This window comes from Colletotrichum godetiae, assembly GCF_030913485.1.
Source record: "Colletotrichum godetiae strain CBS 193.32 chromosome Unknown BDP55scaffold_17, whole genome shotgun sequence".
Lineage (NCBI taxonomy): Eukaryota > Fungi > Ascomycota > Sordariomycetes > Glomerellales > Glomerellaceae > Colletotrichum > Colletotrichum godetiae.
This window is the reverse complement of record NW_026851265.1, coordinates 392403-408223: the sequence shown is the minus strand read 5'-3', so window position 1 is coordinate 408223 and position 15821 is coordinate 392403. Positions and strand designations below refer to the sequence as shown.

The window sequence follows — 15821 nt, the reverse complement described above, 5'->3', positions numbered from 1 at the left end:
AGAGAAAGAGAACTTTGGATCGTCGAGACTGGTCTGCTCTGGTAGTAAGCAAGCTACACAAAACCTCGACAGTCGACACCACCCTCGGCGCAAAACAGTCCATCTTTTCCCACCTCCCCTTCATACGAAACTCTTTTCCCCTTTTTACCTCTCTCTCTCTCTCTCTCTCTCTCGTGTCTTGTTCCTGAAATAAACCAGGTGCCACACACACACTCATCTTTTTTCCAATTTCGCCCGCAATAGAGAGCTCGGTTGGTTCTCTATTCGTACCTGCTGCCGCCCTTGGCTACATAACCTTTTTACCTTGGGTTGCTTGACCGAGGCGGGGTAATAATTTTACCAACGCTGCCCCAACATCCCAAGAAAGTTGCGCGCCTCTCTGGTGCTTGTTCCATCGGATCATCGGCCCAGGGAAGTGGTCCCGAACCCTTGGACAGAGATAGACTGAGCAAGGAAGCTATTCTTAGAGCTTCCTTTGTTGGGCATTGTTGGAAGTTCGACAAGGTAAGGTTAGGTAGGTTTGAGGTTTGGAGGGGCTGCTCGCAGCAATCCCACAATAGAGAATGGCGACCCGGCCGGGAGAGGAAAATGTTGCTACTCTGTAAGTTATCTTGTTGGTTTTCTCTCTCTTTTCGAACAGGTGGTAGAGAAGCGAAGGAGCTCGTGTTATCTCTTCCAACTACACCCTCTTCCTCGGGTCTTTCTCCCTCTCTTCCTCAGTCTCTCACCATCCACACCCGGCACGGACGTGGGATTTTGCGTTCTGCGACCCGTACACATATAGAGGCGCGCGCGCATACATAAGAAAATGGCGGCTGCTGACTGGCCTCAAACGCTCAATAGCTTCGGAGACGTCCATTACTTTTACGGCCCGCCGACGAGTAACCCGCCGCACCACCGCTTCGACAAGGGATCCTACGTCTACCTCTTTGAGAACGCAAACGACCGCCGCGCGCGCATTGAGATTGCCAACCAACCCGGCGGCGAAGATCAAGATGCCTTTGACGGATGTACGTGGAAATCCCATGTCTCTCGTTCTTGGAGCCCCATCATATCTAGAGCTCGAGGCTTAAAGCTCAAGCATGAGCTAGAGCTGTCCTGCCCACTGCAGAAAGAGCTTCACTAACCTCCCGTCCTCACCTCGTAGTCCTCGACAAGACGCACGTACGATACTCCTACAACCACCAGTGCATGGTAACCCTCATCGTAGGCGAGACGACGGACCCGATGGAATGGCACTTGCCTACCTACGACCCCCAGAACCAGAACAAGTACCACTACAAGCTCCACTCCCTCGATATCTATTTCTGGAAGGCCGACGACGCCCTCCAGTTCGTCAACGGCATCCGCTTCGTCCTCCCGCCCGCGCAGGTCGAGATCCTCGACGAACCCCAGCAGCAACAGCAACATGTCCAGCAGCACACGCAACACCAACCCGTGAGCTCCGTCGTCCAACAACTCGAACACGTCGCGATATCAGACCCAAGTTACGGCTCCCCAAGGGGCTCTTCTGCACAGCAGCAGCAGAACGGCTCAGCCTTTGCCGGGCCACCTACCTCGGCCGTAGCCGCCGCCGCACCGCAAGCCCAGCAACAACAACAAGAGCAGCCAGCAAGCTTTGTCCCAATGGCATACAACCCTGCCGCCCCCGCCGCCCCAGAAACAATCCGCCACAGAGAAAAGACCCCGCCCCCCGAAGACGGCGTCGCGGACCCGCTCGCCGCGGCCGTCGCCTACGACGCGCAGGCCCCGTTCTCGCCGGGCTTCGTGCCCCCTCCCGGGTTCCAGAGCGCACACGGACTGGGACACGGGGCCATCGGCCTGCCCCCGCCTCCTCCACCGCCGCAATTCGGTGGTCCCCCAGGCCAACCCGTCCTCCAACGCGCGGTGACGATGCCAGCGCAAGCCATACACGGTGGCCTCGCGTCACCGGGCCTAGCAAACCCGTACGGAAGCCCGTTCCCTTCGTCCCCTGGCTTCGCGCCGCCGCCCCCTCCGCCATCTTCTCAGCCGCCTCAACTGCAACAGCCGCAACCGCAGACACAGACGCAGACGCAGACGCAGCAGGGAACACCTCAACCGCAAGCCGCCGCCGTCCACGCCCCTCCGACACCGCCTTCAACGACTTCCGCCGCGTCCGCGCCGCCTGCGGCTGGAGCACCAATGTCGCCTCCACCTGGCGGGTTCTCGCAGTACTCGTATAGCAGCAGCAACGGACAGCAGCAGCAACAGCAGCCGGGAGCGTTTGATTACTCCATCCACCAGCAGGCGTATCGGCCTACGGAGATGGAGGCGAGCAAGTATAAGGGGTACACGGGCAAGCAGGACCCCTCGGGGAGGTTGGAGGCTAATGTTGGGAGGTTGGAGAAGGGCGTTACGGGGATGTTTAGGAAGTTTGAGAAGAAGTTTGGGTAAATGGAGAAGGGGGATGTGGTGGGTTTGGTGTTGTGGGGTAGGATGAGGGAAGGGAAGGGGGGATATAATGTTTGATGAATTTTTATTGTTCTTTAATTCCATGGTTGGATATGTGGGGGAGCAATCCTGGGTAGTTGATCTTGAAGCAGAGATCTCTTTAAAAACTTTCCTTAACACCGATGACTCGGTAATGGCGTGCTTACTTGGACTTTACTTCGGTGAATACGCGTTCGACGATGTTTTCCTCCATTAAATTGGCTTGTGAGAGCGACACCTTCAATGCCACCTACCCGATTCCCAGTCATCAAGGCAGCCTCAGCTTCATACAGGTATCTTTAGAGAGGCTAAGGGGTCCATGAGGGAGCCTCGAGACCGGTATACACTTTTGTCCTTACCCTCCCATACCTCCCTATCTTCAACCGAAGAAGCTGAAGAGAAGTAGCGACTTCATCTTTGGGTCAGGACATGGACATGATGAGATGCCAAGGGCAATCGTTGTTCAATCTCTCCAATCCTATCTTACTCGAGGTTTTCCGTCTTCCAGGAAGGTCTTCTCATGACATTGAACAAGATTGTATTTGCAATTGAACTTCACCGTCAGCCCAAAGTTCAAAGTACCTATATCAAAGCACGTGCTGGGGGAAAAACGACAAACATCGCAGGACGAAAGGCTCGAATGCTTGCTCTCCTGACATGGTGAAATGCTGATGCCAGAGGTTGCAGATTTCACATGAGTGTCCCGTATTAGCCTGGTAGGCCTTATGTGAGGTATCAACAACCTCGGGCCTACAAGCACTTTACCAATGTAACATTCCTTAACCCAGCGGTAGCTTCAAAAGAGGCAGTGGTGTCACTTTCCATGCATCTTGAGCGTCAGTATAATCTTGATGTAGACGGTCGTATTCAGCAAGGATAATCTCCATCTCCGAGCCGATATCAAATAGTAGGCAGCAAGCAGAAGCACAACCAATCCCACAACAATCGTGTCCATCGGCAGTTGTACGTCATGCACGGATGCGATTAACAACGTGGTGGCCTAGCTCGCCCGGGGAAGGATTCGCGACATTTTGGGGGCCGGAACACCGCTCCGTCAGATCGAGCTTCTCCCAAGTGGCAAAGTGTTGAGGCTTTGTTGGTCTCCGGCATGTGGTGGCGGGCTCGGCTGGCAGGATTCATGATACAGAAACGCAATGCGTGGTGATGAATCCTGCGAGCGCAAGGTGCAGCTGACAGTGGATACGTCTCCGTGACAGCGGGATGGGCTCGCCGGGTGCGATAGCGCTCTGCCTTTATTCTATGATTAGGGCCTCTGGTATTTGAACCGTAGTTCTCTTTTGCATAGTCTTTCGCCAACCAGAATATCAAAAGTAGGTACGGATACTCCGCACACCATAACTCACTCTTCTTGGATGAAATAAGAGTACTCGGGACCAAGCCTCAGCTCGTATAAGTCAAGATTGTGGCACCTTGAGAGAGCCGATTCAACGTTGCGTCGCATTATCCTGGATGCGGAATGATTCCAGATTTCGAGCGGGGGTTGCGCCGGACGGCGCCTTCGAATGGGCTGACACAACGGGCCTAACTATTAGGTCGTCCGACCCGAGGCACGGCCGGCTGCCCTAGAGGCAATGGCTGGTCGTCTCTCTCTCTCCTCGAGTCCTGTCAGCGCTACTCGCGAAGGTGGACGAATGAGAGGGTGCGGCTAGGCGATTGGGTGGTTTAAGACGGCGTGCAGAAATGTCTTAGACAAGAAGTGCATCTGTCTTAGACTTGCATAGTAGCTGGGCTTTCGTTCCTGAATAGCGTTGCGCCTTGGAGGAAGTCTTGATGGTCGTGTGTCAGTCTCTGTTCTGTTGCGAAAGTGTTGATCTCGCACCCGTGTGTCTGATTTAGAGGAACGGCATTCGAGATATGTCTTCGGTAAGGGCTGCGGCAGCTTTCGAAGAATGATGAGACGCCTGCCTGGGCTGACTTGACTTGTATTTACAGCGAAAACCTGCGCTGGAGTAAGTCCATGCAGGCGGCAGCCCCTCCGTCCCCAGCCACATGGTCATCATGATGCAGATGAGGCGGTGCTGAAGACCGCGGGGCATCCCTGCCATTCCTTGAATGGCTCGCGAGCTGCCCGGCAGCTCAGTGTTGGCGGTTAATCTTCTCACAAGTCACAACTTGCCCACGCCATCTCACCTATCCCGGGGAACCCTGACATGTCTGTGGGCTGTGGCAGAGCAGTAGATAGGCAGTTGGTGGCTGGTGAGAGGTGCTCTAGCCTCTAGAGACTGGTGCGTTGACATTGCTTGGTTTTCGTTGCACTGTTGCTGGGCCATGATGCTTGTTGCTGGAAATAGTATACTGTTACCGGGCAAAACTGGAAACTAAGCTGGGCACACGGCGCTCAAGTTCTTCTTGGCCAAGTGGGTTCAATTCAATCGAGAAGCCCAAGCCGGATGGCGGCATGACATGGCGACGGCGTTCCTGAGGAGGCCCCTGCTAATGCTTAAATTCGTGACACGGCAAGCGACGGAAGCGAAATCACTGCCCTAGGGCATGGAACCAAATGAAGGGCCGGCAGCAACAGCGTTTTGTCAAGGACAGATTGATGCTGTCGTCGACTCGTCAGGCGTGAGAGATCGTTTGGTCTGATGTCACTCGTGGACCTAAATCAAGACAGGAAACGGGGAAGTCGATGGAGCCAAGGTGATGGGGTGTCGACGTTTCGTGGACCAGAAGTTTTAGGGCCGAATGACACCGTTGCAGCAAGCCACAAGCCACACGTCAAGCCTCAAGGGCAGGCTGCCGGCGCGATGGGATCGCCAGTGACGATGATAGCGCCAATGGTGTATGATGTCTCCGTAGCCTGTGCTACGTGCAGAGAGGGTTTACCACTGACAAGACTGGCGCCAACCCCAACACCGCCCTATCCAGGGCACCGCCTCACGCCCCGATAGTCTGGGTTGGGCTGACTGAAAGTTGGGGCCCCCTTGGAGGTGTCTGACGCAGCGACCATCGGCTCGCTCGAATGTTGACTGCAGATGAGTGGTCCTGATTTGGCACTCGTACTTGGGAGGATGATGGTGATGTGGATGGAACCTCCAGTTGCTCAGTGAACCCCGAAGAACGACGATTCGATTCGATCGAATGCTCTGTGCGGAAAGGGTTTGATTGAAGAAACAATGCTAGTTGTTCGCTCTGCGAGTGAAGTTTGACAGACGCAGCGGACAGGCCTCTTTTCCTTCATGTTTCGCCCAGCCCGTGTTTGCAGATAGTCTTCCTGGTCGGAGTACGGAGCAAGGTAGCTATGGTCATGCCATGCAATCTTGTACACGGATAGATACTTCGTACATGGAAACCACCGAGAATGATTCGACGAAGAGCGTTTGCTGATTTGGGGTAAACTCAAATAGTTGATGGTTCGGTCGGCCTGCCGTCCTATGTCTACCCGGAGCGGCATTGAGTATGGTCGGGACGGGATTGTCTTGTCTGATATCATTGACAGCGAAGGCCGTTGCCATTGACTCGAAGCCGTTCCGCGGGGTCCAGTGCAGCTGCGTGCGTAAGACAGCAGAGACTCATACAGTCATACTGTAACTAGAGAATCAGAGAGAGGGAGGACGCGACGACTTGCATCGTTCTCCAGCAAAGTTGCAACGGGATGAGCGGCGCGCAGAGCAACGTGGACCCTGGACAAGGTTAGCCCAGAGATTCTTCCCGCCGCCGGCACCCACTAAGGAACATACACGAGCGACGCTAACGAGGTAAGCTACAAGGTGGCCCACCTCGAAGGAGGGGAGGGGAGGTTTGTTGTGTGAGGTACCTCGAAGCTCACGTTGGAGTGGGTGGCTGGTGAAGTACCTTTGAAACACGGTCAGAGAGAATGAAAGAAAGACGGGGGAGAGAAAAAGAGAGAGAGAGAGAGAAAGAGAGAGAGAGAGAGAGAGAGAGAGAGAGAGAGAGAGAGAGTCTCGGGGTCCAGGAATGGAGGGCAACCGCCGAACCGACTGCGATTGCAACAGCAGCTGCAGGCCCGGCCGTGGGCAGCTGCAACAATCCACTTTTGCATCCTCTGCTCCTGCCTCCTTCTCGTGCGGTCGTGCCTGCCTCAGTCGTGCCTGCTTCCTGCTTCCGTTGAAGCTCGACGGATACACAGCAGTACGTACCTAAGGTACCTAAGTTAACTACTCCTGCACTCCGCTGAGGCGTCCGCATCCACATCCTCATCCTCATCTTCATCCGCAACCTCGACCGCGACATCAACCTCGATCCCATCCTTTCTTTTCAGGCTGTCTTTCCCCTCTCACCTCCTGTCTTGCCATACTTATTCATCAAACGTCTTTCCGCCATCCTCCAATCCATACCAATTCAATATCTACAACTTCCTCCACTGGTCACAATACAACGGCCTGGCCATCCTCACGTCCACGTCCAACGTCCCACACGCTTACGGATACCCGCCTTGGATACCTACCTTACCTTACTCAGACATCCCCAGAGACGTTCGACAGCGGTGATCCGATCCAGCAACGCTGCTGCCTCTCCTTCATCCGCCTCGCCTCCGCCTCCCTCCTGCATCACGACCAAGACCCAAGACCAAGCACCCATACTTCAAGGGCAAGGCACCGACCTGCTGCTCCGTGCCTCCCAGCCTCACAGGCTCACACCCTTCCCGGATCCATCCAACCCACTCACCCACCCGAAAGGACCCTTCATCGCTCACCACCGACCGAGTCCCACTGCGGCCTGCCTTGCACACTGCACAGCACTGCGCACAGAGAAAGAGGTACGACTACTGACCAGGGCAGTTTACGGGCACGGATACGTACCTCGCCGCCAGCATCTGGACCTGGACCCAGACCTTCGAGGTTGACCCTGTGCCACTACCACCGAGGCACCGCTAATACTACCAACCTGCACCTTGCCTGGACCTGGTCCCGTCAGTCCTCGCCTCACCTCACCTCATCTCACCTCCAACCGCCAAATCAACCGACTGCTGGTGTTTCCCTCCTTCTTTTTCTCCCACATCACCTTTCGCCTACTCCCACGTTCACGACACTTTCGATCGTCACTTGCATTGCCGCCGCCTCGTCTCCGATCCAACGCGTTCCCATAAGCGTTCCTGCAATTACCGAGTCTCAATGTCCCAGTCCTGACGCTTATTACTCGCTTTGCGCAGCTGGGACGCCCCGCCTTAATCCGCCTCGCCGTTACCCAGCGCCTCTCGACCTTAAACCGCCGACCCTTCCGTTCCGGTACTCAATCGAGAACCAGTCGCTCGTTACACGCAATGTACCTCAAGATGCGAATACCACTCGATCTGTCCATCGGTTCCCAAAGTGGCTCTCCTGCGACCCTGCAACGCCGTGAAGAAATCGACGGCAGAAAAATTACCACAATTGTAAGTGACAAGACATGTGAAGGGCTTTTCCGCGTCCTCCACCACCTTTAACTAAGCCGCTAACGACAATCGCCACTATAGGTCATTCTCGCTGTACTGGTTCTCCTCATCTTTATCGCCTTTGTCGTCTTTTCCTTGCGCGCATCTCGTCGCTCTACCCGCGGCAACAGCAACAAACCTCGCAGTGGCGGCGGCGGCGGTTTTTTCAAGTCAATATTGAAAACCGGTGGCAGAAACAGATACCGCCAAGCTCAGGATGAAGACTCCACCTCGACGGAGCGATTGACTGATCGCCGTCGCTCCCGCCCAACGTCTGTGGCATTCGATGCCTCGGCTGATCAGTCGCAGGCTGACGCCCGCTCCCCCAACAGCGCTGTCAACCGCAATACCTCGATCCGCTCGATTATGACGCTCCCTGCTTACCGACCTGATCCGAACGAAACTGAGCAAGTCCTGGGTCGTGAAGGCGAACGCGGTGGTGTCGATGTTGTTATCGAATATCCCACGGAAGAAACAGAGGAGGATCTACGTGATCAGGAGATGGAGGCCCTTTACCAGATCCGCCTGGCCCGCCGTCAGGAGCTTGCCGAGCGAGAGGAGCGGAGAGTGGAGCGCCGGGAAGCCCGGGAACGTGGTGACTTCGTAGCTCTGGACAACATCCGGTCCAGAGCTCGGGCTGCCAGCAATAACAGCGTTGTCGCTGTCCTCCGCGAAGAACATGATCGCCTGAAGAATGAACGTCAGAGAGCTGTTTCCAGTGTCTCCTATGCCGACCTCGGTGTTGCTCGTCATGACGGCACACGACTTCGCGCCAACAGCAACGAAAGCGAGAGGATGGGACTGCTGTCGGATTCCGCCAGTATTGCCGCCACCTCAATTCGATCCGGGGCCGAATCAGCTATGAATCACAGGAGAGGAAGCTCCGTAATGAGCATCGAAAGTGATCTTCCTTCGCCAGGATTTACTTCAAGATCGCGGGCGAATTCGAGACCAGACACACCCCGCCTAGATACCCGGGCAGGGTCCAGTCCGGATGTCGAAGCTGACGTTGGAGACGCTGGCATGCCCATCTACTCTCCACCTGGATACGACGAAGTCTCGCTTGATGACGAGCGATCCAGGAGTAACACTCCCCAACCTGGCACCGAGCCCCCGCCGACGTACCCCGGCCCTGCCCAGCAACGGACAGAAAGCATTGCCTCAAGCATGGCCGATATGGCAGCGGATGCGCAGACTGCGAACGGCTCTGCAGACTCACGCCGCAGCTCAAGAGTACCACGACTACCTAGCTTACGATTGCAGCAAGTGCCGCAAATCGTGATAGAACCCTCCAGCGCCAGACCTCACGATGATAGGTGACGGCCTGGGCTGGGATCGCGCGAACCATATTCAATCTCATGATTACGGCTGGAAGTAATGAGCCTGTTGCAAACGAATGAACGCCTGGAGGCTATTTTGTTAGTATATACGAAGTCTTGAAGGGCAAAAACACATACATGTTGGATGGGGCACTTGCCCTCCCGAGGCAAGATGCTGAATCTCGTTTGTATAATAGTCTTCCGGCACACCGGATATCGGCGTTTGGCGAATCTCGTTCCAGATTGAACGAGTACGAAGGATACCACAGCGAGTTAGAGAAGTTGCTGTGCCATGTACAGCTGGAGCCTACGCGCTCAGCGTAGCAATGGCTTATCATTTTTCCGTCCACAAGAGAACACACAACCTTGACTGATGATCTTGCGGTGGTGCTTGACTTGAGTATGGCCAGAGCAGTGAAATGGTTCATATGTTGATATGTCTATTTAGCGTAGACACGTTTACCACTGCAGTAAGATCACTTAGCCCTGACGGCCTCTGCTCACTATCGGAACCAGAATCATGGCGTTCATCAATTAGTTGAAAGCGACCTTGGCTCTGGGTAGCTCTGAGTAGATCTTGGATCTGTGGCATTGAACATGTTGTTAAAGAGTATGCCGGATATCGTTGAACGGGCGACATAAAGTTAGGGGAAATTGGTGGGGTACATGCATGTAGAATGAGCTTGTATAGACACGTAAACAAAAGTATCATAACATTTGAATTAGAATGGCTTCGACCGCGGCGTTGACCTCTGTATCTATGTCGTGCTCTACGTCTCATGGATCTTGACATTGAGGGTTATAACTTCTTCTGATCTAACTTGGGTATAATAACTCGCTTCCGAAAAGATCTCCCAAAGAAACAAGAGCAGGCGTAACCAAAGTTTATCAACGAGCTCTATGAGTCTTAAGATACGGCCGGCCTGTGAGTGCATACATACACGGCGTAGAAGCTAGAACAGGATACTCAAATAGAGAGAGCCCTTTGACAAATCTGATTCTACAGGGGACAATGCATCGACTTGAATGAATTTGTTGTGATTGCTGGAAATGGGATTAAATACCTTGCGTGGATGTTAAGTGAATGTGGGAGGGAAGGCGCTGCTTCCCCTTATCCTGCCTGCCCAGTGACGACCTGATACCTTCCTCATGATCTGGCGGGTAATCGTGTTTCCTCCGCTGGCACTGATTCGTCTACTTAAGAAGCTCGAGATAACTGTCTCATCACGTACCATCCTAGAAACCCTATGCCATCTCAAATCATTCCGCCGAAAAAAACACCATGTCCTCCACAAGCATCCCATCCCCAGTAAGCACCAAAAGCAAAAGCAAATCAACCAGCCTCCGCACCCTCTGGTCCGGCACCCAATCCACCCTCAGACGCATCTTCTCCTCCCACCTCAGCCTCAGCAACCGCACAACATACTCCTCCTCCCTGCTTTCGAGGACAGCCTCGCGATCCGAAGGCGGCAGCATCGTCCGCTACATCATCACCTTGCCCCCCACACCCTCGCCCCCGACAAGCACGACCCCCCCACGGTGCTTTTCCCTTTGTCTGTGCCTTCGAGGCCGTCGCCTCGATAGCCATACCGTTATTGCGATTGCGTGTCCGCCTGTGGCTGTATATCGCGGGGCGGCGGGGGGAAAGGTTGATGGGAGGGTCGGGGTTGCGGTTGTGTTGACTTTTGTGGGATGGGTTCCGGGTGTGATTTGTGAGGATACCACAAGAAACACAACCAAGGCCCGAGAATTAGGGGGGGTTAAGAGAAGGGTAAAGAGGTTTGCTGACGATGTGGGTGTAGATGCGCTCTCGAGTGCCCCTGAAAAGCAAACGTCGCCGTATTACTGGCATACGAGCGAGAGGTCTAGCTCGGCTGTGATGAAGCGTTCGAGGAGACGGCGGTCGACTTTGCCGCCCAAGAGGCAGGTTAAAGGGGTTGTCTGAGACGGCGGTATGCGGCCTGTGACGAGCAGACATAGACGGAAGCTCTAGTATACACGGGTAGCAGGGACGGGGGACCAATCCGGTCGTAATCATGGGAGAGAAGACGAGGCTTGTATTGTTCAAAGTCTAGTTCTATCATAAATCGCGTTTACCCCTATACACCCTGTCTTTTTTCTTCTTACAAGGTCCTACAGAAGGGTGGGATTTTTTCCTTTTACGTCTAGGCTTTTCTATCAAGAGGTTCCTGACGTGACATTAGATATACATGTTTACATACGTCCGCCCAAGTAGGCGCCGTATGAGCCCCCCTTTGGATCCCATCTTGTGCGCTTTGCTCAAGGATTCGTGGATGGGGAAGGTGGAGCTTCGATGTTGATACACGGGGGCACTGGAGTGCCATGGGTTTTCACCACATTTCCGGAAGTAAAGATTTTCCCCCTTTCTTTGGGGGAAAAGATCTTCATCAGTGGCTTATTTGGTGCGCTTAGCCTCCAACTCCTTCTGGTAGTTGGCGCAGAGCTCCTTTCTGTGGGGGTTGTTAGTTATCTACGACCAGAGCAGTGCTAAGGGAAAGGGGTACTGGGGTCAACATACTGGAGGTGAGGAGGAGCGGCTGCGTAGTGGCTAAACTCCATGCCGAACTCGCCCTTGCCCTGGGTAGCTGCGCGGAGTTGGGAACTGAAGCCGAACATGGCGTTGAGACTGCAGTCGGCAATGAGCGTGAAATCCTCGGTGCCGACCTCGGTGTCGTGGATGGTGGCGTTGCGCTTGTTCATGAGCATGATGATGTTACCCTGGAACTCGTTGGGCGCGGTGATGGTGGTCTTCATGAGGGGCTCGAGGACCTGGCCGCCGGCGTCGTCAAAGGCCTTGCGGAAGGCCATTTGCGTGGCGAGGTTGAAGGCGAAGTCGGAGGAATCCGTGACGTGGGTGGAGCCGTCGTTGACAATCATCTTTGTGCCAATGACCTTGTGGCCGAGCAAGGGGCCCTTGTTGGCGGCTTCTTCGAAGCCCTTGCCGCAGGCGGTGATGTACTTGTCCGGGATGGTGCCGCCGACGACCTGGGTCTCGAAGAAGTTGGCCTCCGGGTCGTCGTTGGGCTCGATCCAGCCGGCGACGCGGGCGTAGTCTCCGGGGCCGCCGGATTGTCTGCGGAGGAGGAAGTCGTAGTCGGTGCGGCGGGAGACGGTCTCGCGGTAGGCGACGCGGGGTTTGCCGGTTTCGCAGTCGACCTTGTACTCGCGGCGGAGGCGCTCGACGTAGATTTCGAGGTGAAGCTCGCCCATGCCGGAGATGATTGTCTCCTCGGACTCCTCGTCGACGTGCAGGCGGAAGGTGGGGTCCTCGCGCTGGAAGCGGTTCATGGCTTTGGAGAAGTTGTCGGCGTCGCTGGTGCGCTTGGGCTTGATGGAGAGGGACATGACGGCGTCGGGGACGAACATGGAGGACATTGTGTAGGGGAGGCCACCGTCGGTGAAGGTGTCGCCCGAGGCACAGTCGACGCCGAAGACGGCGCAGATCTCGCCGGCGCCGACCTCGGCGACGTCCTCCATCTCGTTGGAGTGCATGCGGACGATACGGGGGATGCGGACCTTCTTGTCGGTGCGGGAGTTGAAGAGGTAGGTGCCCTTGCGGAGCTTGCCCTGGTAGACGCGGATGTAGGTGAGCTGGCCGTAGTTGTTCTCCTCGAGCTTGAAGGCGAGGCCGACAAAGGGGAGCGAGTTGTAGGGGACGAGCTTGACGGTGGCCTCGTCGCGCTTCTTGTCGAGGGCCTTGTTCTCGACCTCGGACGGGTTGGGCAGGTAGTCGCAGACGGCGTCGAGGACGGTCTGGATGCCCTTGTCGGCGAGGGCGGAACCCATCATGACGGGGGAGAACTTGAGGGCGATGGTGGAGCGGCGGATGGCGGCCTTGATCTGGGCGTTTGTGGGGGTCTGTTCCTCGAGGTAGAGCTCCGTCATTTCGTCGTCGACGTCGGCGAGCTTCTCAATGAGTTCCTGGCGCTTCTCCTCGACGAGGTCCTTGTAGCCTCCGGGGAGAACGTCGGTGGTGCGGACGACGGTGCCACGGGGGCCCTCAAAGTAGTGTGCCTTTCGCTCAATCAGGTCGATGACGCCCTCGAACTCGTTCTCGGCGCCAATGGGAATCTGAATGGCGGCTGCGGGGATCTTGAGCTTGGAGTTGATCTGTTCGACGGCCTTCCAGGGGTTGGCACCCATGCGGTCCATCTTGTTCACGAAACTGATGCGGGGGACGTTGTAGCGCTTCATCTGACGGTCGACGGTGATGGTCTGGGACTGGACACCGCTGACGGCGCAGAGAATCATGACGGCGCCGTCGAGGACGCGGAGTGCGCGCTCAACCTCGATGGTGAAGTCAATATGGCCGGGTGTATCGATGATGTTGATGTGGTAGGTTTCCTCTTTTCCTTCTTCCGTCTTCTTCCAGTCGGCGAAGGTGGCGGCCGACTGGATAGTGATGCCCTTTTCTCTCTCGAGATCCATGGAGTCCATCTTGGCGCCGACCGAGTCCTTGCCGCGGACCTCGTGGATGGCCTTGATGCGGCCCGAGTAGAAGAGCACGCGCTCGGTGACAGTCGTCTTTCCGCTGTCAATGTGGGCGGCGATACCAATGTTGCGCACGCGCGACAGGCGCTTGGCCTCGTCGGGGCTCATCTTTGCGGCGACGAGCTCGGGGGTGAGGGCGGAGGCATTGTCCTGGGCCAGCTTGAGGGCCTCGGCGGCGGCGTCCCTGACCATCGGGGTCGTCGAGAAGGCGCGCACGGAGTTCTTCTTCCATGTGGTCGTTACGGCGTTCGTTGTCGAGGACGGCTTCTTTGCGCAGGCGGCGAAGCTGCTAAAGTGTCGTGCATCCGTTTGAGGCTTTACGCCTGCAAACAGACCGCCATTCGGCACTCTGACGGCTCGTGGAGCCCTCATTGTGACCAATGTGTGTGCGGACAAAAAAAGAAGGGGAAGTGAAGGGAATGGGAATATGCAATGGGGAAAGATATTACAGGAAAAGGGAGCCGGGATCCATTCGGGGACAAATGGTCTGATACGGGGCTCATCGGTAATTTTTTTTCTTTTTTTTTTTTTGGCCTTGCTGTCTTCCAATTGCCCAGGCGAAACTTTTTTTTCTTGGGGGGACGGGGAGTGGCAGGGATTACCATTTCGCGCCGTCGCGGAGGCACGTGTTTTCGTGGAGGAGTGGGGCCTTGGTCCGGCAGTCAACGAATCGCGGGAGCGGGATTACGCCGGCCGGTTCAACGGGTACTCGCCGGGAGCGGAGACCGGAGCACGCCGTTACTAAGGTATTGACATGAGTCCTTTGAGAGCGATGATTTTGAGGTTTCAGGCTGATCCAAATACCCGTCAAGGCTCATGAACGAGTACAAGTCTTTCCACGATGCAGACCTGGCCGTCAGAGCTTCAAGGTTAGGCAAACGTTGTACACTGCATTTGGGTTCAAATCGGACCATCAGACGAGATAGGCTCATGAGGGTATTCCTCCCAAAGATGAGCGCGAAGGCTGCTCATGTTGATTTTACCCTGATTAATAAACGCTCTCTTTTGCCCTGGAGTACCCATCTTTTATAAAACGCTGGAAACTTTCCCAAATAAATCATCTCCATCCATCCGTCAAACGCCATGTACCCTCACACGATACTCAAATCCAGTGGTCATCCAACGCCCGGTTCTTGTCGAGGTAGTCGTACACCTGCTTGTAGTCCTTGCACACGTGCTTCGCATCCCACCCATCACTACCCGTAAACCCAGGCGGGAACGTCGTTTGCGTGCCCTCCAGCGCGACATCGCCGGCACACATGATGGCCTATTTCCAACCAAGATTAGTTCCCATCCCCCAGACAGATGTCAGAAAGAAAAAAAAATGGGCATCACTCACCTGCCGCAGATATTCAAAACAATGCTGCAAATGCCAGGGCCCCTCCGCGCCCTCTGTACCCTCGGGGATATGCGAATGCATATCGACGTTGGCGCTGCCGTTGACGGCCATGCCCGCGTAGCTCTCGAGGATGGCGTATAGACAGTGCAGCTGGTGCGTCATCGAGGTCGTGAAGACGGTGCGCGGGGCGAATTCGGGTAAAGGCACGGGGAGATTATCGTGGGCTTTCGGGTCCTTGACCTCGAGGTAGCCGAGGCCCTTGGGCACGATGGAGAGCCACTGCTCCTGGAGGGTGGCGTTTGTGAAGAGGGATTTTGGGTCGTCGGGGACGAAGTCTGTTGTTGGGTGGAAGGTTGTTATTTGTTGGGAGACTGTTGCATGATGTTAGTTTTGGTGTGTTGATGTTAGTAGTAAGTGATGGAAGAGGTCGTGGCGTACACTTGGGTGCGAACCCTGTGAGGTCGCCGACGGGCTCGAGACGCTTGTCTGGCGTGTCAGTTGTTTGCAGCCCTCTTCGCTCGAGGAGCAGGCCGACAATGACGACCAGGAGGAACGTATCGAGCAGCCAGCGCCAGCGTCGGAAGAGGTTCCGGGTCTTTGCGCATCGACTCGCTCGTGATGATGCGCATCTGCCGTCTTCAATGTCTGCCCGCTTCCACTGCTTGCCCTCGTCGCTGAGGAGCGATATGCTGACGTCGGTCATGGCATCGTCGGTGATGTCTGCCTCTCGACGGGCGTCGGAGTAGAGTGTGTCACTGGATTTCATGGCGCCGGCTCTGGTTTCTCGGGGGTTATGCGACGAGAA

General features: G+C 55.6%; 4 protein-coding genes across 4 annotated transcripts; 2 read left to right on the top strand and 2 right to left on the bottom strand.

Annotated features, from left to right (window-relative positions):
• Nucleotides 1-808: 808 nt before the first annotated feature.
• BDP55DRAFT_727875 (uncharacterized protein) lies at nucleotides 809-2415 on the top strand (the record flags this gene model as incomplete). Its single annotated transcript, XM_060579362.1, has 2 exons — nucleotides 809-1010; nucleotides 1148-2415. 2 exons carry the CDS (start codon nucleotides 809-811, stop codon nucleotides 2413-2415), a joined length of 1470 nt encoding a protein of 489 aa, XP_060430563.1.
• A 5371-nt stretch (nucleotides 2416-7786) lies between these two features.
• Nucleotides 7787-9552, top strand: BDP55DRAFT_661464 (uncharacterized protein; the record flags this gene model as incomplete). The annotated part of the gene is made up of 1 exon (XM_060574730.1): nucleotides 7787-9552. A coding segment is annotated over exon 1 (950 nt), but the record flags the coding sequence as incomplete, so codon positions are not given.
• A 1650-nt stretch (nucleotides 9553-11202) lies between these two features.
• Nucleotides 11203-14225, bottom strand: BDP55DRAFT_661460 (elongation factor G). Its single transcript, XM_060574729.1, has 2 exons — nucleotides 11705-14225; nucleotides 11203-11636 (listed from the first exon to the last, which is right to left on the bottom strand). The coding sequence occupies exons 1-2, from the start codon at nucleotides 14047-14049 to the stop codon at nucleotides 11582-11584; spliced, it is 2400 nt and encodes a 799-aa protein (XP_060430561.1). The 5' UTR covers nucleotides 14050-14225; the 3' UTR covers nucleotides 11203-11581.
• Nucleotides 14226-14779: 554 nt separating this feature from the next.
• Nucleotides 14780-15782, bottom strand: BDP55DRAFT_727872 (uncharacterized protein; the record flags this gene model as incomplete). The annotated part of the gene is made up of 3 exons (XM_060579361.1): nucleotides 14780-14944; nucleotides 15017-15387; nucleotides 15455-15782. 3 exons carry the CDS (start codon nucleotides 15780-15782, stop codon nucleotides 14780-14782), a joined length of 864 nt encoding a protein of 287 aa, XP_060430560.1.
• Between the last annotated feature and the right edge of the window lie 39 nt (nucleotides 15783-15821).